Source organism: Vanellus vanellus (genome assembly GCF_965231255.1).
Source record: "Vanellus vanellus genome assembly, chromosome: 2".
Lineage (NCBI taxonomy): Eukaryota > Metazoa > Chordata > Aves > Charadriiformes > Charadriidae > Vanellus > Vanellus vanellus.
Window position 1 is genome coordinate 145,624,389 of NC_138906.1, and position 27,382 is coordinate 145,651,770.

The following is a 27,382-nucleotide window of genomic DNA, read 5'->3' on the forward strand; positions in this document are numbered from 1 at the left end:
AGCTGCATATAATTTTGCCACACATGAATTGTTCAGTCTGGAATTTTCCATGCTGGCCGTTTGCCTCCAGACAATTTTCTAGAAAAATTCAGTCAAAAGCTTTCAGCTGTTTCTGAAAACACAACTAAGAATAAAAAATACATTGTTTTGACCGCGTTAAAAAATTCTGGCAGGCTTTTCTTTAAATAGCTTTAGTACATTCATCCTTTGGTACGGGGACTTTTCATTTGCAAGCTGGGTGGCCTATTTATCGAAGAAGAACTTCTTGCTATCCTCATGAAATTTTACCAGATTTTGACTACGTTATAGACCTTAGAGCCTGTGCATAACTGATGTTTTCAGGAGACACCCCCAGTTTTGAATTAAACTCTCCCAGAATCCATCCCCCTGAGCAGGCTCCAGCCTCAGACTGCACACGACTTTCCCCATGTTTCTGGCTCTGAGCTGTTGTCGTTGCTGGATGAAGTCCAGGCATGCAATCTGAGAGCAAGGATGCACTCTCAACAGTCACAACACTGGGTCTTGGTGGTACAGGAGAGAGAAAAGGGGAGCTGCTCAGGACAGGAATGCTGTGGTCAGTGTGGGTGGTACAGTACAGTACGGTACAGTACGGTACGGTACGGTATGGTACGGTATGGAAGATGCAGCATGAGAAAGGAAAGCTGGAATGGGCTGCCAAAGTGCTGAGAGCAGCGAGATGGGAATATTCAAGAGGGGAGAAAAGGCTGGGGTGGGTAACAGGATCTAGTTTGAGAAGGGATTGAGATGAGGATCTGGAGGAGTCTGAGAGGGTTGGTAGGAAGGAGGCATGAAAGGGAGATAGGTTTAATTAGTGATAAGGTATGGTGGAAATGGTGGGAGACATCTAGGAAAAGATACTAGAAGCTGACATCAGATGACAAATCTAAAGGAGGAGATTGGAAATCATTGGGAAGCTGCGGAAGAAAGACTACATGAGGAGTTAGAAGAAACAGTATGGGTAAGGCAAGCACGGAAACGTGACCTGGGGAACGCAACGTGGCCAGTCAAGGAGATATGGTGGGAGTAGAGCTGGGGTTTAGTTGGATCAGAGATTAGCACTGTCTTGAGAAGTTTGTCAGACTGAGTATTCCCAGCCATCATTTATTTCAAGACTCCTTGAGCAATATGGGACATATGTCTCAGTGGACTATGCACAAGGCATGGGCTGCAGGCTGGGCCTCCCCAAGTGATGTCGTTACACACTATCTTTTCCTCTTGTTTCATCCACTGAGCTGCTCTGATAATGCATTTACTATTTGTGTAGCAAAGGAAACTGTGTTGTTCCCTGGCCAAGATGTGCTGTGAACAGACGTGGCTGAAGATTTTTGTTTCAGTAAACTTATCACCTATCAAAGACAGTATGTTTTTACTTGGTTCTATCACTCCCCTCAGAGAGGTTGTGCATATGTGTGTATGCACGCTTTCTCTTAGGTTACCTTTTTGTCACAGAGTCGGAGGGAGGTATGAAGGAGGAGAGACAGTGACCTATCACCTCAACCTACTGTAGAGGTGCCTCTCATTCTTGCATGCTGCTTTAAAAATGAACTTCAAGTATTTTCATGCTTCTTCTGGTATAAAGAGAGCTGAAAAGCTTAATCTCATGTCCAGAGTCAGGACATCAAGAGCCACAGGCTGGAGAGGCCAAGATGCGTGGGGAGAGCTGTGGGCAGCTGGCAGCGAGCACCAACGGTTGACTGGAAGTTGCTGCATATTTGAACTGGGTCATGTGAAGATCCCACTGCATCTCTGGCCATGCACTAATTTTGTTGAGAAGCCTAATCTCAAGAATTCCCCACCAGTTTCCTCATAATTTTTGAAGACCACATTAGTCTCAGGGCACTCCACTGATAGACAGTTAGTAATGCATTATTTTTGGATTTTCATAATCATGGTTAGAAGTTATTTTGCGACTTCAACAGTAAACAGGATGCCATTTTGTCATGCAGCTGAGGAGAAGGGGGAGGAAGTAACTCAGAGACAGACAGAAGCTTTGCCCCTGTCCACTGAAGATTGTAGTGAAAATGACCATTTCCATGAGCGCAAAAGGAAATATAAAATACTTTTGAGACTAGAAGAAACTTAGTCACGTGTATAACATTATGGATAAGTGGATTTAGAATAGGTACTGACTCATTGCTTCCTGAAAAACTGCATATAAAATTTCTAATGACCTGTACAAATGTGTGTTTTGCTAACTAGCAGAAAAAAAAAAAAAAAAAAAAAGGAAAAAAGGATTCAAATATTTAAAATACTTCATGTGTATCTGGAGTATAATTTTAAGAGAGCCTTACTAAAGCTTCCACAACTGATCTTCAGTCTCTTTAGACTGGATTTAGAACAAATATGAAAGAACAACCCATGTTATTCAGTGACAGACAAGGAAGTCTTTTAAACTAAGTGGGTGATGTGTGTACCTAAAGGCTTCCATTGCTCTCTGGTGGCAAAGGTTCCCAGGCACCAAACACCAAACCTTTCCTGAGTGGTCAAAAACAGAGTTTTTTTAACCTCCTCTAAATTCTAAGCTATTTTCTTTCATCTTTCTCAGTCTACCCTTGCCTGTTCCTGTCTTGGGTTCATGTAAGTGCAAAGAGTCCTGTGGCATTGCTGCCGAGTGCCCAGAAAAAGCTGCGCTGCGCAATAGCTGCTCTGTCTTATGTGCTGCAGCTAATTAGTGTCAGGAGGAACAAAATCAGAAAGAAAAAAAATTGACATCTTGAAAACAGTCTTTTTTTTTCTTTTTTTAGGATCAAAAAAAAATTATTTCACTCGCTTGGGCTGTTGTCAGGAAGACAGAATCCAAATCATGTAAATCCACTTCAAATGTGGGGTGATGTATTTTTATTCCCCATGCACCAAATTTCTCCCTCCCCCTCTTAGCTGGCAACATTGAGGCAGAGCTAAAAAAAAATCTTTTGAGACTCACTTGGAACTTGCTGTTGCCTCTCTGTAGCCCAGTTTCTGGATGTTTGAGCTCCAATTCACAGGCACATGCCAATACAAAGCCCCATATTGAGCTCAGTGGGATCGTTTGTGACACTTTTCTTCTCGACATGAATTTCAGGGTTTTGGCAAGTCTTTATGCCTCTCCATTAAGAAGCATTTGAATTCCTTGGTCTCTGGGTTGTTCATCTTTGTTTTAAACTCCTCCCACTTGTTATCATAAGGCCAAATTTCCAAAGCTGCAGAAGTGCTAAAGCTGGGGGAGAGGCACAAAAGGGGCAAGGGCATGGCAAATACTTCTGGAAGAGGGCACCGAGTACCTGTGTGGAGGACTGACCGTGCACAGGATTCAAGCTTTCTGCATGCTGTGCCTGTGACTGAGCATATAGCAGCTTTCCAGTACCTACAAGAAAGGGGGCCTACAAGAAAGCCGGAGAGGGACTTTTTACAAGGGCATGTAGTGATAGGACGAGGGGCAACGGCTTCAAACTGGAAGAGGGTAGATTTAGAATAGATATTTGGAAGAAATTTTCACTCTGAGGGTGATGAGGCACCAGAACAAATTGTCCAGGGAAGTTGTGGAGGCCCCAACCCTGGAAGTGTTCAAGGCCAGGCTGGATGGGGCTTTGAGCAACCTGGTCTAGTGGAAGGTGTCCCTGCCCATGGCAGGGGGGTTGGAACTAGGTGATCTTTAAGGTCCCCTCCAACCTAAACCGTTCTATGATTCTATAACATGACCAAAGATTATATGTTCAATAAATAATTTTGAGCCAAGTAGAGGGGATAGGAGATACCTACCAAGATTCATCAGAGAGAAAGTAAGGTCTCAGGGACAGGAACTGTCTTTTTGTTGTTTGTACGCTACACATCTCAGTGGGTTCCTCAAGGGAACTCACTGCGCAATACAAATAATAAGCAGGTGAAGAACTTGGATGATCCAAGGATCACTTCAGCAGTTAAATCGTAGCCCACTTTTTGTTGCTTTTTTACTTCCTCACGTACAAGGAGTGTTCAGCAACACCTAATGTTCAAGATGTGCAAGTCCAAAATGAATTTTATCTAAAGGCCAGCGGAACAGAAAAGACTACATGTTTTCAACACTGTCAGAATTGTTCATACCAAGAAAAAAGCCAAGCATGATCAGCGTGCTCCTCAGAAAGCGGAAAGTAGTATGAAGTCCTGCTGTTCTTTTTGGTGGCTTCTAGCTGAGAGGATTCATGCAAGGAAGGCATGGAGAACTACGCTTGTCCAACACTTTGGTCTCGGCATTTTTCTCCAGATGCTGCTTGCCTGGTTTTCCTACTTGGCACCCCACTGCAAATCTTTCTAGGTGATCTGCATCATTTTTCAGTGCTGGATAAAGCTGTCAACAGTCTTACAGCAGACAAAATTTATTAAATGGGTGCAAGTTTGGAAATCCTGTTTTCTAACACTTTACTGCAGCATCTTAACAACTGCATCCGGTGTTCCTAGTCCCTGACGTCATGTTAAAATGTCACATAACTTATTAGGAATACTGACAATACATGGAACAAAGCCATTTTTAGTGTCATTATTACTATTAATGCAGCTCTCACTTTTCCCTTGTAACCTAGTATATTACAAGCAGTTGCTACCATGGTTGATGAAGGGAGCGCAGGGGACCAGATGAAAGACTTCTTTTTAAGTCATTCCATACAATTTCCCAACACTCTAAGTCTCTGACTACTCTTCGTTCCCCTGATCTGCCCTTCCACAGCACCACAGCATCTTTCTCCATCTGAGAATTAAATTACTCCCCTTCTTTCAGAGAAGACAGTTCCAAAAGCTGATTTGCTTTCTGCTGTAATTTTTTGAGGCTTGGATAGTTATCAGCCTAGACAGACAATTTAACCAGGCTGGAAATGTGCCAGGTGCTCCCTAGCAGCCAAGACAGATACGAGATCTCTAAGAAAGAGCCAAAAATGGAGTATACTAAGTCAAATTCTCTTTATTTCAGGATGTTGTTCTTTTCTAACACATGTAGCAGATGGAGCCTCTTTCATACTTTTCCCAGCCAGACTGATCCATTCAAGTATTTGGGTCCTTACAGCTGTAATTAAAAGCAATGTTGCAGAGGTAACTGAAGGCACACTATGAAGGGGATGCCAGTGTACCCAAACCTACAAAAAAATGATAATGATGTACCAAAAAAGGTATTGTCTTGCTTTGAACAGTTTGCACTGCAAAGCAGACAGGATAAAAGCAAGATGTAATACACACGTGGAGTATATACACACTGGAGTAAAGGCTAGCAAACTTTTTAGATATATTATAATTTAGATCTTGTTTCTTGTTCAGGTATATTGTATATTACAGTGGCATATGTTTAATTAAAAAAAAAAATAATCAGAACATGAGTTGCAGGAACTATGGAATTAGGAAAGGGCAAGAGTGCAGGCATAACTCTGGAATGAAAATCACGGCAGGATCCAGGGGAACAGGAAGGGCTAGGAGGAAGGTAAGTCAGAGGATGCATAGATGAGGTTGCAGAAATGGCAGTAAAAGAAACAGGGCCAACAAGAAGGAAAAAACACCTGGCATCCACTCTGGAGCACACAGTATGTCATCTGTGCCCTGTTGAATAAACAAACTGCGTATTGGCCTTTTTAAAAATTTCCTCTCTTCATTGCTGTTTGAATGCTACTGCAAGAAATGCAGTATTTCAGAAGGATTTATCCCACGGAACTTTGGGAAAAAATGGTCACCATAAATAGAAATATTTCAAAAGATTATCCAGACATCAGCATTAGGAATTGCATGTAACTGTTCATAGAATCATAGAATTGCCGAGGTTGGAAGGGACCTTTAAGATCATCAAGTCCAACCATTAACCTACCCTGACAAAACCACTTCTAAACCATGTCCCCAGGTACCAAGTCTACCCTTTTTTTAAACACCTCCAGGGATGGTGAATCCACCACCTCCCTGGGCAGCCTATTCCAATGTTTAATAACCCTTTCAGTGAAAAATTTTTTCCTAATATCCAATCTAAACCTTGTCTGACATAACTTAAACCCATTTCCTCTCGTCCTATCACTTGTCACCAGGGAGAAGAGATCAGCCCCCACCTCTCTACAACCTCCTTTCAGGTAGTTGTAGAGAGTGATAAGGTCTCCCCTCAGCCTCCTCTTCTCCAGGCTCAACAACCCCGGTTCCCTCAGTCATTCCTCATAAGATTTGTCCTCCCGACCCCTCACCAGCTTTGTAGCCCTTCTCTGTTGGAGGCACTTTGGCATCTGTATAATTGTATCACCTTGGACTTTAATAGGGATCCATTGTCTTGTAAAGATTTTTAAGCATCTGTTATTTCTTACCTAATGCACACAGACTGCTGATATCCTGAGAATATTTTCTTATTATTGTTCAATATAATTCCCCGAAGAATATCCCACACTTCATGTGAGGATTTGAGAGTATGATTTTAATACAGGAAATAGAATGTCTATTTTAGCCACAGTAAAAATGGAGCAGCAGTTGTTGAATAGTCTCCATAAATGGCACCTAATAAACCTAAGTATCATACAAGTTAGTCCTTAGGTTAGGGGACTGCATATTATTCTTGTTTTCACTTCAAAGGGACTTTAAAAATAAAATGGAAAAAAGAAGACAAAGGGACGTGCAGAATTTTCTTAAAGTCAAAGGCCATAGGCCAGTGAGGCGTGCTGATAGCAGGGAGACAGCACAGCTGCAGGTAGAAAGCTGGGATGCTGCCCAGAAATGCGGTGTGCAGTCTGCAGTGTTTGCATCATACTGGTTCGTGACCACGAAGATGCTTTGAAAAATATGTGGAATTAAATACCTGTGACTTTTTAGGTCTTCATTTTTTTAATGAAACACTTAGGCCTGTTCACCTTTTGGAAGCTGTAAAATGCTTCTTAAAGTTCAACACACAGAAGAATCGGTTAATAGTGAAGATGGTAAATGGAACTAAAGGGAAGTGTTCGTGAATTTGAGTTAAACTGCTGACTAGCAGTTTTAGCTAGAAGATAGGGTGGAAAATCCATATAAATTGAAACAGTTCAACTTCTTTGCAATAAAATATTTCTGCTTAGAAATGCCAAAAGCTTTAAAATACAATTTTTTGTTTCAAGAGAACTTTTTCTCATTTCAAAAATAGCCTAAGTTAAAACAAGAAAAAGACTAAGCAAAAGACATAATTCTAAATGAAAAAAGAAAAAAAGGCATGTTTCACATTTTGGTTGGCCAAAATGGTTTCTGCTTTTTCAGAAAGGAATTTTTGCCATTGTCCCCATTGTTCTGGTTTAGCTTTCAGCCCAAAATATCTGTTTATTTCCAACTTTCTCTTTATTTACAAACTGATTTTCAGGCTCCATTATGTATTTTCACAGTGTAAAATTCATTGTTTTCATCAGTATTTTTTTAATACTTAGAAGGCGGGAGCATACGGAGGAGAGTTAGTTTTGGTTTGCCTACAGAAGGGAAGGCCAAGAGGAAATTAATCGCTGTCTTCAGCCAACTAAAGAAGAGTTATAGAGAAAACAGGGCCAGACTCCTCTCAGATGTGCACAGCAAAAAGACAAGAGGCAATGGCTGTAAGCCGCATCACAGGAAATTCCAGTTGGATATAAAGATAATATTTGTCACAACAAGAGTGAGCCCAAGCACTGAAACTTGAAACTACCGAACCTGAAAAATATGCGTTCTTGGAGACTTTCAAAACCTGACTGGACAAGGCTGAACACCCTCATCAGACTTAAAGTTAGCCCTGTTTGTGCAGCGGATGGGCATATATGGGTCACTCCGACCTAATTTACTCTGTAATTCTAAATGTGAATTTTTTGCATAGCAGTGCTCTAGTTTAGAGCAAAACCATACATGGAATGATTAAGTAACGACTACATGATTACCAAAAAGCATTGGTTTGGCAGCTAATGTACAAAACTTCATAGAAATCTAGGTGGTATATCATGCTCTACTTTACACTTTCAGGTTGAGCTTGGCTAATGTCTAGGAGGAAATATTCAAAAGCAAACACTTCTATTCAATACCTATGTTATGTTAGGTGTTTTAGATATTAGATATTTGAGATATTTAGATATATTATGTTAGGAATTTTAGATAGGCCTGTTAGACAGGACCTGGACAGGCTGGAGAGCTGGGTAGAGAAGAACCTAATGAGGTTCAACAAAAGCAAGTGCAAGGTTCTGCACCTGGGGAGGAAGAATGCAAAGCACCAGTATAGGTTAGGGGCGGACCTGCTGGGAAGTAGCTTGGAGGAGAAGGATCTGGGGGTCCTGGTAGACAGTAAATTATCCATGACACAGCAATGTGCCCTTGTTGCCAAAAGGCCAATGGAATCCTGGGCTGCATAGGGAAGAGTGTGGCCAGCAGGTCGAGGGAGGTCATTCTCCCCCTCTACTCTGCACTGCTGAGGCCACAACTGGAATACTGTGTTCAGTTTTGGGCTCCCCAGTTCAAGAGGGACAGGGAACTGCTGGAGCGAGTCCAGCGAAGGGCAACTAAGATGATTAAGGGCTTGGAGCATCTCCCTTATGAGGAAAGGCTGAGAGAGCTGGGACTCTCTAGCCTGGAGAAGAGAAGGCTGAGGGGAGACCTTATTATGGCGTACAAGTATCTAAAGGGTGGGTTGAAGGAGGATGGAGCCAGGCTCTTTTCAATGGTTCCAAGTGACAGGACGAGGGGCAATGGGCACAAGTTAGAACATAGGAAGTTCCGTTCAAATACACGGAAAAACTTCTTTACGGTGAGGGTGACAGAGCACTGGAACAGGCTGCCCAGGGAGGTTGTGGAGTCCCCTTCTCTGGAGATTTTCAAGACCGGTCTGGATGAAGTCCTACTTACATAAATAAAAGAGGACAAAGAGCAAATTTGAATCATTTACTCTGAGCATTCACAGTCCTTAACCATTAGTTTGAATCCTGGGTTTGTTTTGGACCACTCCAGCTAACTTTCCAACCAAAATTCAGGCAGCGTGCTCAGGATAGTTTACTGTAAGCACTGTTGACAGGGTTCGGCTTTGTCTGGCCTACACAGTCTTCATGTGTTGAAACATCTTCACAGATCCTTATGGCACACAGCAAAGCATACACCCTTCAATTTCATTCTATAAAAACCTCTCTCTGGCAAGCTGCAATGACAGCACGTTGTTTCAGACAGTTTGACCTAAAAAAAACCTACAAAAAAACATAGGTCATAGGAACATCACATCAATGAAACCCAGGGGCACAACATATTCAGTATGGAGGAAGCCCGTCAGCTACAGGAGAGAGCTACGGGCACACGTGTGAGCCAGCGTGTGCCACCCAGGGCCAGGAATTGAGACAATCCCTGGGATTATTTTATTGAGCACTATAGACATATATACTACAGACAGTGCGGTCTTTCAGGGAGTCAGAGTTTTTACTCTGTATAGGAATAATTTCAATCTGAAGTAGGCTTTAGGAAAACTTTTTTTCCTATTTGATTTTCTAAAAAGTCTAATTGGTATGTAAATTCTCACATTAAGAATAACTAAGAATGCCAAATCAAGTACCCAAAAGTTAGGAAATGTCATTTCTAGCATTGACGGCGTAGACTGAATTCACATATGTTCTATGTATTATTCATCATTTCATAACTGACTGTTGTGGTTTTTTCTCCTCCCATGGAACTATACAGCTTTCCATCTACTAAAAAAGGGACTGAAAACCATGATACCCTAGCTCAGGCAAGGATTTGGGGCTTCTTGGTTTCCAAGAGTACAGCTGCCCAGAACAGGTCTTCTCTGTGGTAGACCTCACAGCCAAGGGTGCTCAGCCTTCACAGCACCCTGCTATATGAGCCAGCAGGAGAACAGGACCAGGTTAGGCTTCCTGCAGGAGCCCCAGGTGTGCTGCATCAAAAGCTCACTGAAACAGAGACAGTTCCCTCTCTGACTGTCATTTCCCTGAACTGGAGTTTTCTGATAACATATGGTATTTTGGAATATCCCTGCCTTCCTCTAGGTCAGAATGACAGAAAACAGTCCAGGACTGTACCAAAATTATTTATAGTAGAACACATAGGAACAACTAAAAGAGCTTGAATATGTCCCCACTGATGTCCCTGCTGCTTCTGTCACTAGCTAGCTCAGGTATTCACAGCACAGGAGTCAGCAACGTAGACTGCAGTGCAAAAGGCTAAATGCATAAATGAGCCTCCACTCTTGGATTCCGTAACTGTATTGCTAATAAATGAACCACATGGTTTCAGGTTAACTTGGCGCCATCTGTATGAACAGCAACCACCTCTCAATTAAAATGCTGTATTAGGAAAACTGTCTTGCCTATAAACTAAAGCTGTGGAAACTCTCCAAAGATAAATGTTAGAAGACATATTACAGAAGATATTTAATGTACACTTGAAAAAATACAGAAAACAATTTCGTGTAACCAGTGATATGAGCTAATCGGCCTATAATTTGGTGTTTGCTTTCTGTTAATTCGGAGGGTTTTTTTCTCAGCTGGGTAGCAAATCTTTGCATATTTATTTTTCTCAGAGCTTAGGGCTGATAGAAAGTTGAACGTGAACAGGCTGCCAAAGTGTTCTTCACCTCCCAAGACACTTATGAGCTCTATCAGTCATAACAACAATTTAACTTTGATGACTAAACACTATTTATGTCAAAGGTTTAATGAGAACAGACTTATCCTTCATCCAGGCAATTAAGTTTATGATTTTTGTCAGAATGTTTCTATATTTGAATGATATGGTTACGCACAAGAATGTGAACTATAATGAAAAATAATGTAAAATTAAGACAGACTTTGAAGAACACAGTACTCCTTGTACTTGTGTTGGTGGAAACATAGCCCCACATACCCCAAACGTTGTGTTGGATGAGACTTAAGACCAAAATATGCTAGACACAACTCAGATAAATATGTCCTCATGTCAGCTGAAGCTCAGCACAAGATTGCAGGCATGGCCCAGGTGGAAAAGATCTCAGGAGAGAGTCCTTTTGACACTCCACTGTTCCCTTTAGCAGGCCCTTTCCAGACCACTAAACTGGAGTTCCCACTTTTTGTGTCTCTTCTAACCCTTACCCCAAAACGCGGTGTCAGCTGAGCCCTACCCAACATCCTCAGCCATAGCCCAGGTGAACAAGTCCTCAGAGGACAATTCTTTTTGTCCCCTGCCCCTTCCTTTGGCAGTCCCTTTCCAATGCCCGTCCAAGTGGAGCTCTAGGCTTTCTCTCTTCTCCCAACCATAAACAAAACCAGATCCCTAACCATAGGTGCGGGCTGAGACTTAGCCCAAAGCCCAAGGCCATGAATCAGATGAAAACAGAGAAATTTCTCAGAGGGTAATTCTTTTTGCAGACCCTTTCCTGCCCCACTCCAAATGCAGATCCAAACTTTGTCTGTTCCCTGTCCCTAAGCCTAACTGTAGCCCCAACTCTAACACCTGACACCAACAGAGACTAGCCCAAGACCTCAAGCAAGGATGAGCAAGTTCTCAGAAGATAATTCCTTCAGCAACCCTTTCTCAGGTTGACTCAAAGTGGAAGTCAAGGCTTTGCCCTTTAAAACCTCTAACTTGGGCTCTGCCCTGTTAAAACTTTAACTTAGTCTGAATGCAAAGTATAGGCTAAGCCTTTGCTCCAGACCCTGAGCTAGCACCCAGATGAAAAGAATCTCAGGGAAGAATTATTTTTGCAGCCTACCGCTTACTCTGGCTGTTCCTTCTCTACCCCACACCAACTGTAGCTTTAGGCTTTATCTCTCTCCCAACCACATATATAACGTTAATACTAACCCTAACCCCAGACATCAGCTGAGCCTCCCCCAACACGCCCAGCCGTGGCCCGGATGAAAAATCTCTCAGGGGAGAATTCTTTCCATCATCCTACTCCTCTCTGGTGGCCCTTGGTAGCTCCACTCCAAATGCATCTCTAGGCATGACAACTCTCCTGCTCCTAATCCAATCCTTAACTCTAACCCTAATCCTCAGCCTGGGCTAAGACTTAACCCAAGGCACCCAGCCTTGACCCAGATGAGCAATTTCTAAAGGAAAATTCTGTCTGCAGACTACTCATCCCTTTCCTGGCTATTTGTTAACATTGTCGAGGATGGTGATTGTTGGATTGGGGAATTGTTGTTGTTCCCTCCTTCAGGATAAATAACGAATATCTGCCTTCTTACTTTCAGTGAATTATGTACTGAGTTCACGTTAAAGCCATTTGGAGTCATGATCTATGTGAGATAGTGTAGTTACCTATTGTTCAAGACTTTTTCAACTTCAGACACAAGAGAAAGTTTTAATGTGTTTTATTGGGATTCTGCTTATTTTAATGCTGAGAGGCTTAATTTGCTTCTGCTGTATCCATCTGACTTCTAGTCTAAAGCCTATATAAGCTGCAAGACACGGGGCTTCAAGAGTTTGAGATAATCATAAAAAACACATGGAACAGGTATTTTGAGATCTATGAAGCAATAACTCCTTTTTCCTCATGCCATGCCAAATGGCAGGTGCTGAGTTTTAAATATGGTTGTGGAAAGGTATTATACAGGGTATGCCTAATAGCAGTTGTGGTAAAACAAGGAATGTTTGCAGGGACAAGAGAGATTTAATTTAAAAAAAAAATAAATTAAGCTTTTTCTTCATTATTTTCTCTTTTGTAATGTGTCATTCAACCTTTTGTTGTGACCCTTGGGAGAATGTCATGAGAAAGATTTTAATATTAAACTAATATTAGTACCGAAATTAGTATGAAATAGAACGATTGCTTTATTTAATGAATACTGTGAGAGTAGTATGTATGTTCCTGCCATTTCTAATGAGTCACACAAACTTTCTTCAACATACTTCAATTTGCATGCCTATTTATGGCTGTATCTCATTAGTTCATAATAAAAAGATACTTATTATTTTCAGATTAACTTACTTCACCAGCCGAATCAGATTGAAAGTGGCTATTTTCAAGTGAGGATCTGCTACCTTTTTTTTTTGTTCGCATAAATCGGTCTCTTGCGATTGCTCAGCTATTCACGACGCTGCCACTCGGTGGTGCCACGCTTCTGCGTTTAAAATGCTTCGGCGGGTTTTAAATTCAATCACTTCATGTTGTGGAATTCAGCCCCATCAGGTTCTTGCAGCGTTTTATTTAAAATGAACAGTATCTACTGTTCTGTGGCCTGAGTTTTAAAAATATATCCATTGTAGCTGAATGATGCTTTCAAATTTGTTAGGTGTATTTTTTCAGATAATGTATTTTAAACTAAATCTACAGGATCACTGTTCTGTGACCTCATTTATGTAGGGCAACATCTCAAACAAAGAAACTACTTATAATTTATTTGACAAGCTAGGGTGGCTCAGTTATGCAACAACCAGCACAATGATAGTTAATATTTTCCAATAAATGTGCATGGTCTATGCTGAAGCATAAAAGGCTTATAAGAATACCAAAGTCTTATGACTTTGAATAGAAAAGTTAATCTTCTAAAAGTATATAAATGTCTACCAGTAAAATGCTCTGTCTGAGATTGTTGCTACCACTACTTCCAGAAATACCCTGTGTTCTAACTGAAGTCAATTAGGAAAGCAGGAATTGACTGCCTGGTGGCATCATAAAAAAAAAAATAGGACTTAGGAGCACTGTAGGAGTACTTCACTAAAAAACTTTGAGAACAGTAAAAACATATAAATACTTGTATGTGAAAGATATATTCACTTTACAAAGTAAAGCAAAGTTATAAGTATATGAAAACAGCATAACCTATCACTGTGTGGTTTAAACAAATGAATTTTATTTTACTACATTTTAAATTTTAAGTAACCCGTGCAGATTTCAATGCACTAAACCCAGATATTTTTCTAGCAAGCTATGAGAGAAGAACATCTTTTATAAGTAGAACTGCAAATGGAAAGAATGGGACACAACATTACTTTCCAGCAACGCACCACTGCAGAGGACGATAGTCACTGTGAAGCCACTGAACAATGCCAGCTCTGAGGTTCTGACAGCTCAAATTCTGCAGGAATTCTGGATGCTGTGAGACCGAATTTCTGAAAAATCAGGACAATGTGTTTGGGGTCAAATTTTTTAGCAGTCATTTTAAAATTACCTGGAGAAACACAGTTTGGGAGTTCCTAAGAACAAAATAACTCCCATTGTGGTATACACAGAACTGTATTTTTCATAAAACTATTTCATTTGATGTGTCAAACCTGTTCGTGAGTTAAAATCTTAGAAAACATGGGTCTCAAAAAATATCTATGTTGTTATATTGCCTCGTCTAGTTTATTTAGTAAAAGCACACACATTTGGGGTTTTTTTGCAAAATTTTGAAATGCCTTCCCTGCAGAAGAGACGGCCTCTGAGGGACCCTGGTCCTGGCCTGTGCAGCCTGACAAGGAGGAGCATCTACCTGCACGTCCCAGAGACCCCTGACAGGGCCCCAGGGCCGCCTCTGGAGTGACACTGGTGGTAACGGCACCCACAAACCGGCAGTTTTAACGTCCCCGCAAGTGAGCTGCGCCGCCTCTCGGGGGGGAACCGCAAACTAAAATAGAGCCGATTAGTGACCGTCACCGTGGCAATGCACCCACGTCGCCGCGGGTCTGGCAAGGCCCCGCTGTGGGGCAGGGACATCAGCGCCGAGGCCAGGCCTCACCCGCCGCCTCGTCTGGCGGCCCGGGGGCGGCCCGCTGCGCTGGGGGTGCAAGGGAAAGGGCACGGCCCGCCTACACGGTGACCGCCTCAGGCCGCGACGCGGCCCCACCGCCGGGCGGCGCCCAACCGCCCCTCGGCCTCCGCCGCTGCCGCCCCGTTCGCTGGCTGCCACGTCGAGGTTGCTCTCTGCACCGCCCCTCCCCGCGGCCGGCACCGCCCTGGGCAGGGCAGGGCAGGGCAGGGCAGGGCAGGGTGGAGGAGGCGGGGGAGGAGGAGGGCGCCAGGCGGCCGCTGAGGGGGCGGGAGGCGGGGAGTTGCGTGCCCGCCCTTCAGGCGTCGCCCTCCGCCCCGCGGTGATGGCGGCGGCGCGCTGCGGCAGCGGCGGGCGCTCGGCGGGGTGGTGACGTTGCGCGCGAGGCGGAGGGCGGGGAGGAAGAGGAGGAGACACGGGCGCCCGCGGGGCTGAGGCAGCTGCGTCCCGCCGAGGCTCCGTTCCCGTCCCCGTCCCGTCCTCTTCCCCCACCACCCCCCCACCAGCGGCTGCAGCTCGGGCAGGCGAGCGCGGCTCTCCTGAGGCCGCCATGCGCTCGGCCTGAGCGCTCCCTCGCCGCCCCGCCCGGTTTGGGCCTCTGCGGGGCAGGGGGCCGCCATGGCTGCGGGGAGCTGGCAGGAGACGGCGGCCCAGCAGGCCGAGGAGGCGGCAGCGCGGGTGCGGGACGTCCTGTCGGGCGGCCTGGGCCTGCTGCGTGCCGAGCTGGGCCTCGAGCTGGGCCTTGACCCGCAGGGCCTGCCAACCTGGCTCGCCCTGGTGGTCCCGGCCGCGCTGGGGCTGGGGCTGCTGGGGTTGCTCCTGGCCGTGGCCTGCGGAGGCGGCCTCCGTAAGAAGCCAGCGCGGAGCTCGGCGGAGAGGAAGGCCGACGAGGCGGCCGGCGCGGGCCTGACAGCCGGCGGGGGCCAGGGCAAGGCGGCGGGCACGGGCCCCGGGCAGCTGCACTTGAAAGGCGACGAGCAGAAGAAGCGAAACAAGAAGAAGGTGCCGGAGAAAACGGCGCGGGTGAGAGGGGGGGAGCTGCGGCACTGCCAGGGCCGCGCCGCTCGGGAGGGAAGGGGTGAGGACGCGGTGGGGCGGGGGAGGCGGCTCGGCCCGGGCGCCGGCGAAGGGGGGGGGGGGGGGGGGGGGGGGGGGGGAATGAAAGGCTCATTGACAGCGGCAGGATGGGGCCGGCGGCGGTGGGGTTGGCGGCGGCAACCGACCGGGCGCGAGAAGGGGGAAGGTCGCGTCTGGCGAGCGGCTTCCGAGCGCGGCTGCTTCTCCCCAGGGCTTGTACCCGGTGCCCGCTGCTCGCCGAAGCGCTCGCAGGTTAAATAGGCACCGATGAGAAAGGGGGAAGACCGCCCGCAGGGTCTGGAGGCCGTAGAGCCGCCCTGCGATTCACCTGGGTGATATTTGTCTGTGTAAGGGATGGGGACTGGGGGGAGGGGGTGTCCTGGCTGGCTGCTCTGGAGCTGACTCGTGTCGTCTGGGTTACTCGGTTGCTTTGAAAATCTGGAGGAGCAGCGCGCACACACGGAAATTACACGTTAATAGTCCCGGGCGGTGAGGAAAACGCTCGTCTCTTTTCTAGGAGCCTTTTAATGGAAACAATTGTATGAAATCATTACTTTTTTGGTATTATTAATCGAGTGCTTGCAGGGTTAGGAGCCAGTAGGGGAGACCTTAGTATGGCTTAGGTTTTCGAGCCAGGAGTTGCATCCAAGGCAGGTACAGACTATTGGAAGTAGCATTGTAAGCCCCATAAAAGCTGTGGTGATTCAAACTTGAGTAAGGATTTTAGCTGTGTATTTTCGACAGAACTTGTTAACATCAGTCTTGTGGTGAGCTTGCCTCAGTAGGAATATGTCTGATTTAGTTGTTACAGTAAGGATCATCTCCTTTAATAAGGAAATCTGTGTCTTAGCAGCCCCTTAAAAACAGCTCATTCCTGTATCTTTTTTTTTTTAAATCCTTAGTATGTGCTGTGGGAACCTTCCATCTTTGACAGGATGTGTACACTTCATGAGAAAATGAGTAGAATGCAGAAATTATCAACTGTTCTTTTAAAGCTTCTAGTTATCATAGTTTTGGGACTTGAAGGGATTGCTTCTGTAGCTTTTATATTGTTAGTATGTTTGTAATCCTATTTATGTCCAAATGGATTATAGGAATGAAAGTGGAGCAGATGTCCCCTGCCTGTTGAAACTGTCTTTTAATTATATCTTGCTCTATAAAATCTGAATTGTTTACCACATGACCAGAAAAAGGAGAGAAAATGGGTTTGTACCTTCGTTTGAGTCTGTGGCAGTATTAAAATTTGAGAAGTTTGGGGGGGGGGGGGAGGGTTAATGAGAAGCTAAGGCTAGAATATCTTAAAAGAAAACAAACAAAAAAAAAAGCCTGCATACACCACCAACCTGTCTTTGAGCAGTGAACTACTGAAGTTGATTCTGGAAGTTGCAAGAGACTGAACGCTGAGCACCAAGAAGAGGAAGCACTGTGGTGCAGAATCTTTCCAGTGTAGCTAGGTCTCCATTTTGGAGAAGGCACATTGAAGATGCAATTTTTTTTTTCCATCTGAACAGCAAATCCTTCAAAATTTAGTAGATCTGTTATGCTGTCTTGAAAACAAAGACTGATGCTAGAAGTAATTTAGGTTTTGCTTGTTTTATTTTCTTTAAACTCCAGTATGAAAACAAAGCATAAACTCTTGCAAGTCATCATTGAAGATATTAAAAAATGCCTCAACAGAAGATAGAGTGAAGAGATAGATACCCAGTTAACCTGACAGTGGTCTGTAGTGCAGGGCTTCCTAAAAGCAACCTTTGTATTAATTTTATATAAAACTTAATTAACTGATATTTTTGATGAATATAAATACTTGTACTGTGTCAAGCTTGGTTTACTCAGGCACCAAATAATGAAAATTAAGGCTATGTAAGAGCAAATATTTTCATAATCAATAAAATAGTTCTTAAGCTGTCAAGCTGTATTGTGAAGATTTTTGGTTATTTTTATAGTACTCTGTATTCATTATTTCCAAGTGGGGGGGGGAACCCACACCTCACCTTTTCCAAAAAGAAGATGCACAAACTGAATCATTACTGCAAATTTATACCAATGGCAAAGTTTAATAGGCCTACCTCATGCTTGTTTTCCAAGATAAGTTCATAGATACCTGTATAAGTATGTCCCAATATTTTCTGACTTTCACATGAAAAATTCTCAAAATAACATTGGAATTTAAAGATGTAACAAAAATTCTTACTGATTGTTGCCTAGTCATTCTTGTCTTGTGTTTCTGTATTCTGCGATGCTAATACTGAGGTCTGTGAAGGAAAAAGAGTAAGCCTCTTATCAGTAGATTTACTACAGGGTTTGCTATGCCTGGGTCTAGATTTCCATTGCGAGCATTTCGGAAAGCTTAGAGCAACTGGTCTGTAGCATTAAAGAGCACACTACAGATGTCTAATTAAAAGCTGTAGGGTTACTTTAATACAGAATTACTGAGCTTATTGTATGGCAGGTGATGCGTAACTCTCATCATTCAGGATCAGAAGTGTTCTTCCTTTCTGAGGAAGAGTATTACTGCTTTGTTTCTTGCACATGGCTTTATTCAGTTCCTGTATAGATAGGGTACAACTTACATGATATTTTTAGTAAAATAAGTTTGGTTAAATAGCACTGTGTTGACTGGATGCAATAGCAACTATGAGATTCTGTTTATTTACTTGCTATGGGCAGACTGACGGGGGGGGGGGGGGGGGGGGGGGGGGGGGGCTGAAACAGTGTAGTGTTCATGAACAGTATAGTTTACCGAGCCAGTTCTGACTTTCTCCAGCTGGTTGGAGCAAGGTAATATCGCGGTATGCTTACTTTAGATTCTGTGCAGTAAACCCGAAGCCCCCCCTCTCTCTGTTTTTTGGTTTGGTTGGTTTTTTTTTAGCTCCTGGCAGTGTAATATCTTTTTGTCTCCTGTCAGATTTTTTTGGCCCCTGTTGAGAATTTTTTTTTCTTTCCAAAAATCTCTTGATCTGTAATTTTAATTAATTTTCTTTCTGAATAATTGCTGTGCCTCTCTCTCCTACTTTTTAAACCTTCAGCAGAAAAAGGCGAAACTGTTCTTACATGGTTTCTGTACAATGTGCAAAACACCATGGAAACTTGAGAGTAACCATCTTCTGTACTCTGCTACAGCTTTAGAAAGCAATTCATATAATCTATTTGTAGATGCAGAAAATACCAAATTGACTATGTATTTCCTATTGTTTGAAGTACACCTGGACAGTAAATGCTACACATTTTAGTAAAAATATTTGCATTCATTTGAGAAAGTTTCCTTCTTGGTCTGTTTGAAAGAACTTTTCAGGCTATGACTGCACTTAGTGTATGCTTATTGCACTTAGAAACAGAACACATAAAGACTTTTTCATACTTTCAACTGATACTTACATGTTAGTTTTGTGTTTACGTTAGCCAAATTGCACAAGTAGGGCTGCAGGAGTGCTCAAAGAGAAAATTGCTTAATTTCTTTCTTAATTTCTTTCTTAAGAGAAGCTGACAGAATATTTTCTTGGTAAACAGATTCTTTCACTGGCCAAAGATATTCTGAGTAGGCATATCTTAATAATGTGTAAGTAAGGACTTTGGCTAATACAGCCTTTGTAAGACTAATGATAGCAATTTCATTACTGCCATTTGAACTGTGAGACTGAGTTATCTGTTGTGCTGTACCATATTTAAAGAACAATATTTTTCATTTTGACAGTCTCAGCAAAACCTTTATTCTACTTTTGGGTTACCTTAACACCCTCAAATGAATATGTGTGAAAAAGGTTTATTTAAATATTGGGATTTTAAGGTCAGTAGGCAAGAAATGCATTCAGAAATCAGTAGTGCTATTGACAACACTATTTCTGCCTTGTTTCATCTTCCCTGTAGCTTTTAGGATGAGGAAAAAAAATAACTAAATTGCGCAATTTGAATGCATTAATATTGTATGTGGATGTTTAATATATTACCATAAAGTTTTAAACTTAGTCTTTTTGGCTGTAGTTGTCGTTTAAGAAATGTTTCTTTTAATACTATAGAAAAGCTTTTTTCTTTCCCGCTTCTGTTACTATCTTTGCTATATCCAAAAATGGTCACATGAATTTTGGTTAAAATTCTATGATTCATCTGTGGGCAGAAAATAAATGTGGAAAGCTTCCACTGAAAAGGAGGCAATTACAATTCAGGGATACATTCAGGGAGAAATGCATCAAAGTACAAGTTTTTAAACACATTTCTTACGGTTGTTGTTTACATGATCAGATGATCAGACAGCATTTCAAACAGTCATGTGGATGAATTTTTCCAGAGGGTTCTTAATGGATGTGAATTGGTTTATTACTTCAGAGAAACAGCTGAATTTTTTTGAAACTTTTATCTGTTGAATTTTTGAGAGGGATTAAGAAAGTGGTTTTCAATTTAAGGTATATACATAGTAGCAGAGAAGCAAAGCAAGGTACAGAATTAAAAAAAGATGGCTGTAAACATTTTTTACACAATTCCAGTACTAGATGCAGCAAATCTGTTATCTAACTCTACTGCTAAATAACTTAGAAATAGTGATTCTTTCTCCTACTTAAGATCTTAAATGTCAGAGGTACTAACATGGATTGAAAGACATCACACCACTAATAGCCTGGCTGTGCAGAGTCTGGAGAAAATAGAGGGGTTCAAGAACTGTTTTTTTGGCAATGAGTTATTTTCAAAGATTGAATATCAGGTCTTTGGTATCCCTGTGGAATTGAGTACTGTGAGCTTTGTCGAGAGGAACTTTTAGAGAGTTTTGAAACACAGATCTGTAAAATATACTTAGTTTTCAGAATGCTGAGGGAAATGTACTGTATCTTAGATATGAAAAGTCTAGTTTAAAGCTGGTTGCTGCAGTAGAAAGAGGAGTTAGATGACCTGATCTTTCAATTTCTATTAATAGTTAGAAAAGAAGAAGTTGGCATGCTGGCTAACTACAGTAAGCAATACTGTGTTATGCACTGGTGAAATCATGCCAAGGGTGATTTGTAAGCATAATATAACATGCAAGACTTCAATACCTGTACCAGTTGAACTGAGGATCAGATCTGATATTTGAAGGGATAGGTCACACTAAGTTGTAATATGGCTTTTGTTTTATTTTAGAGCAATCGGGTTTGTGTGATGCAGAGTTAAAATAGCTTTTGGTTTTTTAATAACAAAAATAACTAAAGACAATATAGTTTGAACTTTATTTTAAAAAATGCAGAAATCAAAGCAACTATGAAGTAGTTATGCTTAATGTCTTATTTAATTTTCAGTCTTTATCTGAATCTTTATGAATGTGAATCTATGAAAGCTGTGTGGACTCAATTACTCCTCTTGACAGTTATTTTTCACTTGGTGAGATTAATGGCTAACAGTATAATCACAGAATCACAGAATTTTCAGAGTTGGAAGGGACCTCTAGAGATCATCTAGTCCAACTCCCCTGCTAAAGCAGGATTGCCTAGAGCACATTACTCAGGACTGCATCCAGGCGGGTCTGGAAAATCTCCAGAGAAGGGGACTCCACAACCTCCCTGGGCAGCCTGTTCCAGTGCTCTCTCACCCTCACCGTAAAGAAGTTTTTCCGTGTATTTGAACGGAATTTCCTGTGTTCTAACTTGTGCCCATTACCCCTCGTCCTGTCACTTGGAACCATTGAAAAGAGCCTGGCTCCATCCTCCTTCAACCCACCCTTTAGATACTTGTACGCCATAATAAGGTCTCCCCTCAGCCTTCTCTTCTCCAGGCTAAAGAGTCCCAGCTCTCTCAGCCTTTCCTCATAAGGCAGATGCTCCAAGCCCTTAATCATCTTAGTTGCCCTTGGCTGGACTTGCTCCAGCAGTTCCCTGTCCCTCTTGAACTGGGGAGCCCAAAACTGGACACAGTATTCCAGTTGTGGCCTCACCAGTGCAGAGTAGAGGGGGAGAATGACCTCCCTCGACCTACTGGCCACAATGCCTTGCTTATTTTCATCTTTTCTGCAGTTAAGCACAGTAACTTAAGTCATACCTTTTTGTTAACTATAAACATGACTTAAAAATTATTGCATTTTTGCATAGTGAATATACAGGCCAAGATGTATGCCTTTGCTGTCAAAGGTGATGATAAACACCAATTTAATGATTGTCTGGAGTTTTAACTTTATATGTTAAATAATACATGCTAATTTTCTTTCCTTTATTACGTGAGGGGAAAATGGTAAACTAATGTAATGCTTATAATCAAGTCTGTCTGAAAAGAACAATGGGATGTCATGCTTAGTCATGCTTCATGTTTGACTTCTAATTTCTGTTCTACTATGAAATTTAACTTGTGAAGGAAGTGAGCTGTGAGGGATATGCAGAGGTAGAAACTGCAGAAATTTGGTCAAGGTAGAAATGATTTTAAAAATTCAGCCCTTTGCTGAACTGCTACAAAGTGCTAAATGCATTCATTTAATTAGATAATTTATGGCACATACAACTGTAGCTCTTCAAATCAGTTTTCAGTTCAACTGTATCTGTTCTGAAAGCTGGTAACTTTTAGAAATTTACCTTTTGATAAGCAATTCCTGTGTTGAGTAAGATTGAGATGAAATGAGGAGACCTGTTTTCTCTCTCACTTATATGTTTGAATATAGAATTGCAGTAGATATTTTGGGCAGGGATCCATGATTCTTTCTGCTTTACTTAATAATCTTGCGAGTGTTTTTCAGTCAACAAATAGTTGCATGTCAGTAATAGTGTAATTTGAGCTTAGCTTCATTTGCTTTCTCCAAATTTTGTATTATTCACACTTACTGTTTACACAGCCTAATGGACGGTCTTTCCTTGATGTATCTGAGGATGAAGTAATACAAACGGTCCGTAAAGAAAATATAAAGCAGCCTGTGGACGCAGAAAAGAAGAATGAAAAGGTCAGTTATGGATATGAAATGACAATGTCAAAGTTTAGTGCACGTTATTTCAATATCTAATAACTCTAGTTGTGATTTGAAATCCTGTCGCTTACGTGAGTGAAGGTGCATGTTTCTTACTATGAAGAGTACTAATCTAATTTGGCGTTGGAGCTAAAGTAGTACTTTCTTAACTTCTGAGATCGTGCCTTATCATGGAATGTTTGTATCAAGCAAATCCCCTTCCCCGCCCTCAGCTAAACACTGATATCTCTGTTCACCATGTGAAAATGTTAAGCCTACAAAAATTGTGTTTCATCTTTGCTGGCTTCTATGGAGATGCAATATAATGATAGTATTGTTAAGTGGCTTGTAAATGGTCTAACAACTGGGGGACTACTATTCAGAGGATTAAGACCATGTGCCTGTTTATTTCTTTTGTCAGATATATCCATTAGTGATTAGAGTTCTTAATTTCTGGTGACAAATATGGGCTTTGAAGTCTGGTGTGAGCTTTTTCTTACGCAAATTGGACAGCTACATTAAAAACGTCTTTTTAAAGCTTGGTCTGTGGCTTTATCTAAAAGGTAACCATACTAATGCCAATGTTATATTTTTGCACTGTGAGGACTAATACCTTCTAGCTTTATCATAAATACTATCATTCATAGTAAATGTGGATATATTTATAATAGGCCTTTGACAACAATTTTTGGCTTGGTTCTTTTGCTAACATTGTGCATGAAATTTTCCTACATTCGTGGATTTCTGATTTATTTTCTTCAACAAAATGCATTTGTTCTAACTATACCAAGGAGTATTGGAAGAAAAAATGACTATGCATAAACAGGCAGAAACCAGTAGTTGATGATTGCAATTTGTTTAGCTAGTTCAAGCTTTAATTAACTTACTTGACTATCTTGTAATAACGTCTTTTGCAGTTAGTATATTGGCTAAAAGACTGTATCCTCTTAGTTGGCTATAGGGCATTATAGTTGGCTACATATGCCACCGGCAAATAGAAAGAATTTTCTGTGAAATGAGTTTGCCTTAAAATTTCATGCTGCACACTTCTTTCTCTTTTCCATGTGTCACATAGCAGATTGACTTAGTGAGATTTTTTAAATAACATAATAAAATTTGGTCCTGAAGGAATAAGTATATTTTTCTTCTCAACTTTCACTTTATTTCAAGCAGGTTTCCAAGTAGGTAAGCGGTTTAAATGTTGAACTCAAGCTTTACCTTGAAATTGCAAATAAAGTGACGTGAATTTTAAAATGTTAAGTTGAAACTTAACATCAGGAAGTCAGTACCACTATATGGATATGAATGCTTGTTCAATTAGTTATGTTTTTGTATCACTTTGGGGAACCCTGAGCAAAGCATGATTGCCTCAGGAGTTGATTGTTACCCTTCAATTAAAAACATCCCCAAAAACTTTCTTTAAACTACAGGTAATTTTACAGGCATCTAATTATTTGGTTAAGAGTCTCGAGGCATCTGTTACATTTGTAATGTTATAAACATGCTAAGATTGTAATGGGTCCTGTGTTTGTGTCTTTGTATAGCTTGGGATGGGTGGTGTAAGTCAATGGATGGGATTTAAGTAGTATGTGCATGTGTGTAGTTACATGAATCTATATAATTTATGACCTGAAGGGTATATTTTTTTTGTCTTTGAATATATGCTTTCAGTGAAAATCACACTCCCTTTGTGTTTCTGTTTTTCTTATCTGCTTTAGGGTTGTGAATTTCATGAATGCTTTTTCAGGATAGTGATTTATGTTGTATCCTCTTGTTCTGCTTTGGGGGAGGGGAAGCTTTGGGTAATGTCTGGATTGTGGCTGTTCATAGGGTTTATGATTCTCTTGACGCTTTGAATAGTTTCTTCCCTTTTTTCCATTTTAGTGACTTGCACAGTACAGGGTTTCTTTTGTTTTTAGTGTAAGGGACTGTATCTAAGAAGTGACTCTGAGGGTGAAATTGCAGGATGTTAAAATTCCGTTTCCCATTCTGTTCGCAAAGACACAACTACCTTGTCTTGGATACTAGAAATGAGCAGACCATTAGGGATGAGGAAGAAAGGTTTATTTTTCTATCGTTCTAGTATGGGGGACAGTCCATCTTAAAGACTTAAAATTATGGCAGGCTTTCTGAGTTCCTCATGTTCTCTTTGGCTTGTTGCAGAGCCAATGCTATTTCTATATTGCGGAAGGTGACGCTTTTTGAACATATAGGCTTCTGCAAAATGATCGGCTAGCTTGCTCAGTAACCTTTAACATCTTGCTGTTTCAGTCAGTTTATTACCGAGATAGCAACTGTTACAGCATTAAGCTTGGCAGGCAGTGAGTAAATTGGATAATTAATCATGGTTCTGGTTTCTCAGATCAGGTTCGAGTAACTCAGGTTAGGAAAGTAAATATGTTTTCAAGACTGGAATTCTTGATCTTTTTAAAAACTGTGTTTGTTAGTAAGAAACTTATTTTTAAAACTGTTAAATGTTGATATTTTCATGTTGCTATCTCTGTAGGACCTAGTTATTTAAGAAACTGGAGTTATAACTTTGAGGAGCAGTCATCTAAAACTGCTGTCTGGGAGACATCTAAAATCATTTCAGGAGTTCTCTTAGTGCCAGAGGACAGTTGGGTAGTTACGGCTTTGTGGGTGGGAGGTTCCAAGACCTCAATTTCCATTCTCAGTGTAGCTGAAAATGGGAGGCATAGGTACAAACTTATTAATCTTTGCTCTGCTTGAGCTCCAAGAAGCAATTCATAACTGTTTTTCATGCTGTTTTACACTTTCCTTTTTAATTCTTTCATTCAAAGTCGCTCTAGCAAATAATTTGGCTTGTTCATATTCTTAGAACCAATTCTTCTTGGGTTGCTTTTGAAACTGGCCCTTCTATTTTGGAGACTTTTCAGAAGTCGCGTAGCTGGTGGGTGGGTAAAGGTAGACTGCTGAGCAAGTAAGTGAGATAATTCAGTTTGGGCGCATCTGCATTGTGGGTCCCCTAGTGCAGTAAACCATGAATTAAGTGTTCAGGTAAGCTCCCTAAGTGTTATAGGTGTGTTGGCACAGCATTGCATGTAAGCAGTGCAATTTTTATTATCTTTGGTGCTGCACTAACAAGCTATACTGCTTTCAGTACCTGTATTGAAGCTACGTGATACTTTTGGGGCTTGCTAACTCAAAGACATGTGAGCTGCATGCCATTGTGGGCCCATAGGATGTCTGCTGCAGCCGTGGTGATAGTTTGGCAATTCTGAATTCTAGAGGGATTGCTGTACTCTTCTTGGACATGGAAGACAAGACAATCATACAGTTTGAACTCTGGCATAAAGCTGGCAATTACTAGTCTTCCTCTGGCAGAAGCGTGTATTCCAGAAAGACATCCAGCATTCTTAGAATATCCTTATTCAAATATTCCAGAGACAGCGAGTCAGTGAATAGTTCCCCTTATAGCATTTGAGTGGATAACCATTTTTCTTCAAAAAGTCTCTTTTTCTTCATTCAGGTTTAACTGGTAGTCCTTATACCTTTCTTCACTGGATTGAAAAGCTATTCAATACTGTATTTTCTTTCTAAGAAGGTAGTCAAATCAATTTGCCATCACTTTAGCTTATCAGAAGATTAAATGCCAAGGCTTTCTGCAATATACCGTTTCCCAATATCTTGGGTCGTTTTTCATCTTTTTTTTCCTCAGTATTATCTCTTTAACACTTCATATTGCTACCTGTTGCACCAAAACTGCTTGCAGAAGTAGTCATCTCTGTTTCCGCTGATTTATCTCTGCTTGTGTAGCCAAGAAGCCATAACTGGTAAAACCTTGGGGAAAAAAAAAAAACTGTATATCTGGTCTATGGACTTTAATTGCGGTTCCTGTTTTGAAGTCATTTTCCAAGCTGAAATTCTCTTGCCCACTTTTTTTAAAGGGGTCACTGGCATTCTTTATTTCTCCATGTATAACTTCATACTTCCATCTGCACAAAACGGATTTTGCCAGAGTGGGATCTGCCTGCCAGACAGTTCATACTTATCTGTGACTGTGGTGGCCATCGCCATAGCTTCTTCCACCCGGCTTTGTGCTCTGTAGCATAAGTAATCGTTCCCTGCACCTGCCGTTTATGTACTGCCTAAGTCTTTCATGTTACTTCAATAGTCTTACTTATGTTTAGGAATTAGTGTTGTTTAGTATTCCTTTCAAGGGACCGTCCATACAAAGGGTTGTTCAGGAAAATCTGTTTTAAATGTACTCCTGTATTTTGGTAGGGAGGAATTCTAAATCCCTGTGACAAGTGATCATGTTTTTTATATGTGTGTGTACATATATATATTTATCAGTACTGTTTTATTTTTATTCTAGTCAAAGAAAAAAAAGAAATCAAAGGGAGATGCTAAAACGGTTCAGGATATGTCACGCCTAGATGGAAAGGAAGTTGATGAAGGTACTGAACACAAAACACATACAAAAAATGAAATTAGACATATTTTTTGGCTTAAATGCTGTTTAAGATTTACTTGTTTGTGCTTCACGAAGAGACACAAATTCATTTTGTCATAAGTCCAGTCTCATATTATATCTGAAAATCTGATCTTTGAAACAACAGTATTTAGTAACTTTAACTGATTTTAAGTTAAAGTTACAAAAACTTGAGAAAAGTTGTGAATAGTAGGGCCCTCATGTTGTTCATGTTTTGTTATGTGAAACAAAGTATTGTGTTGCATCCAGAAAAACTTACCTTTGGCCAGTTGTTCATGTTTTCAAACAGATGTTGAAGCTGTCTGCCATGTCTGTGATATCTGAACTAAA

The 27,382-nt window shown here is 41.5% G+C and overlaps 1 protein-coding gene across 1 annotated transcript in view; it reads left to right on the top strand.

Annotated features, from left to right (window-relative positions):
• The first annotated feature begins 15,076 nt into the window (after nucleotides 1-15,076).
• Nucleotides 15,077-27,382, top strand: part of MTDH (metadherin) — a 35,473-nt gene continuing 23,167 nt past the window's right edge. The window contains exons 1-3 of the mRNA XM_082480002.1: nucleotides 15,077-15,653; nucleotides 22,489-22,593; nucleotides 26,936-27,017. Coding sequence (XP_082336128.1) covers nucleotides 15,249-15,653; nucleotides 22,489-22,593; nucleotides 26,936-27,017 — 592 coding nt within the window. The 5' untranslated portion in view covers nucleotides 15,077-15,248. The remainder of the gene's footprint in view (nucleotides 15,654-22,488; nucleotides 22,594-26,935; nucleotides 27,018-27,382) is intronic.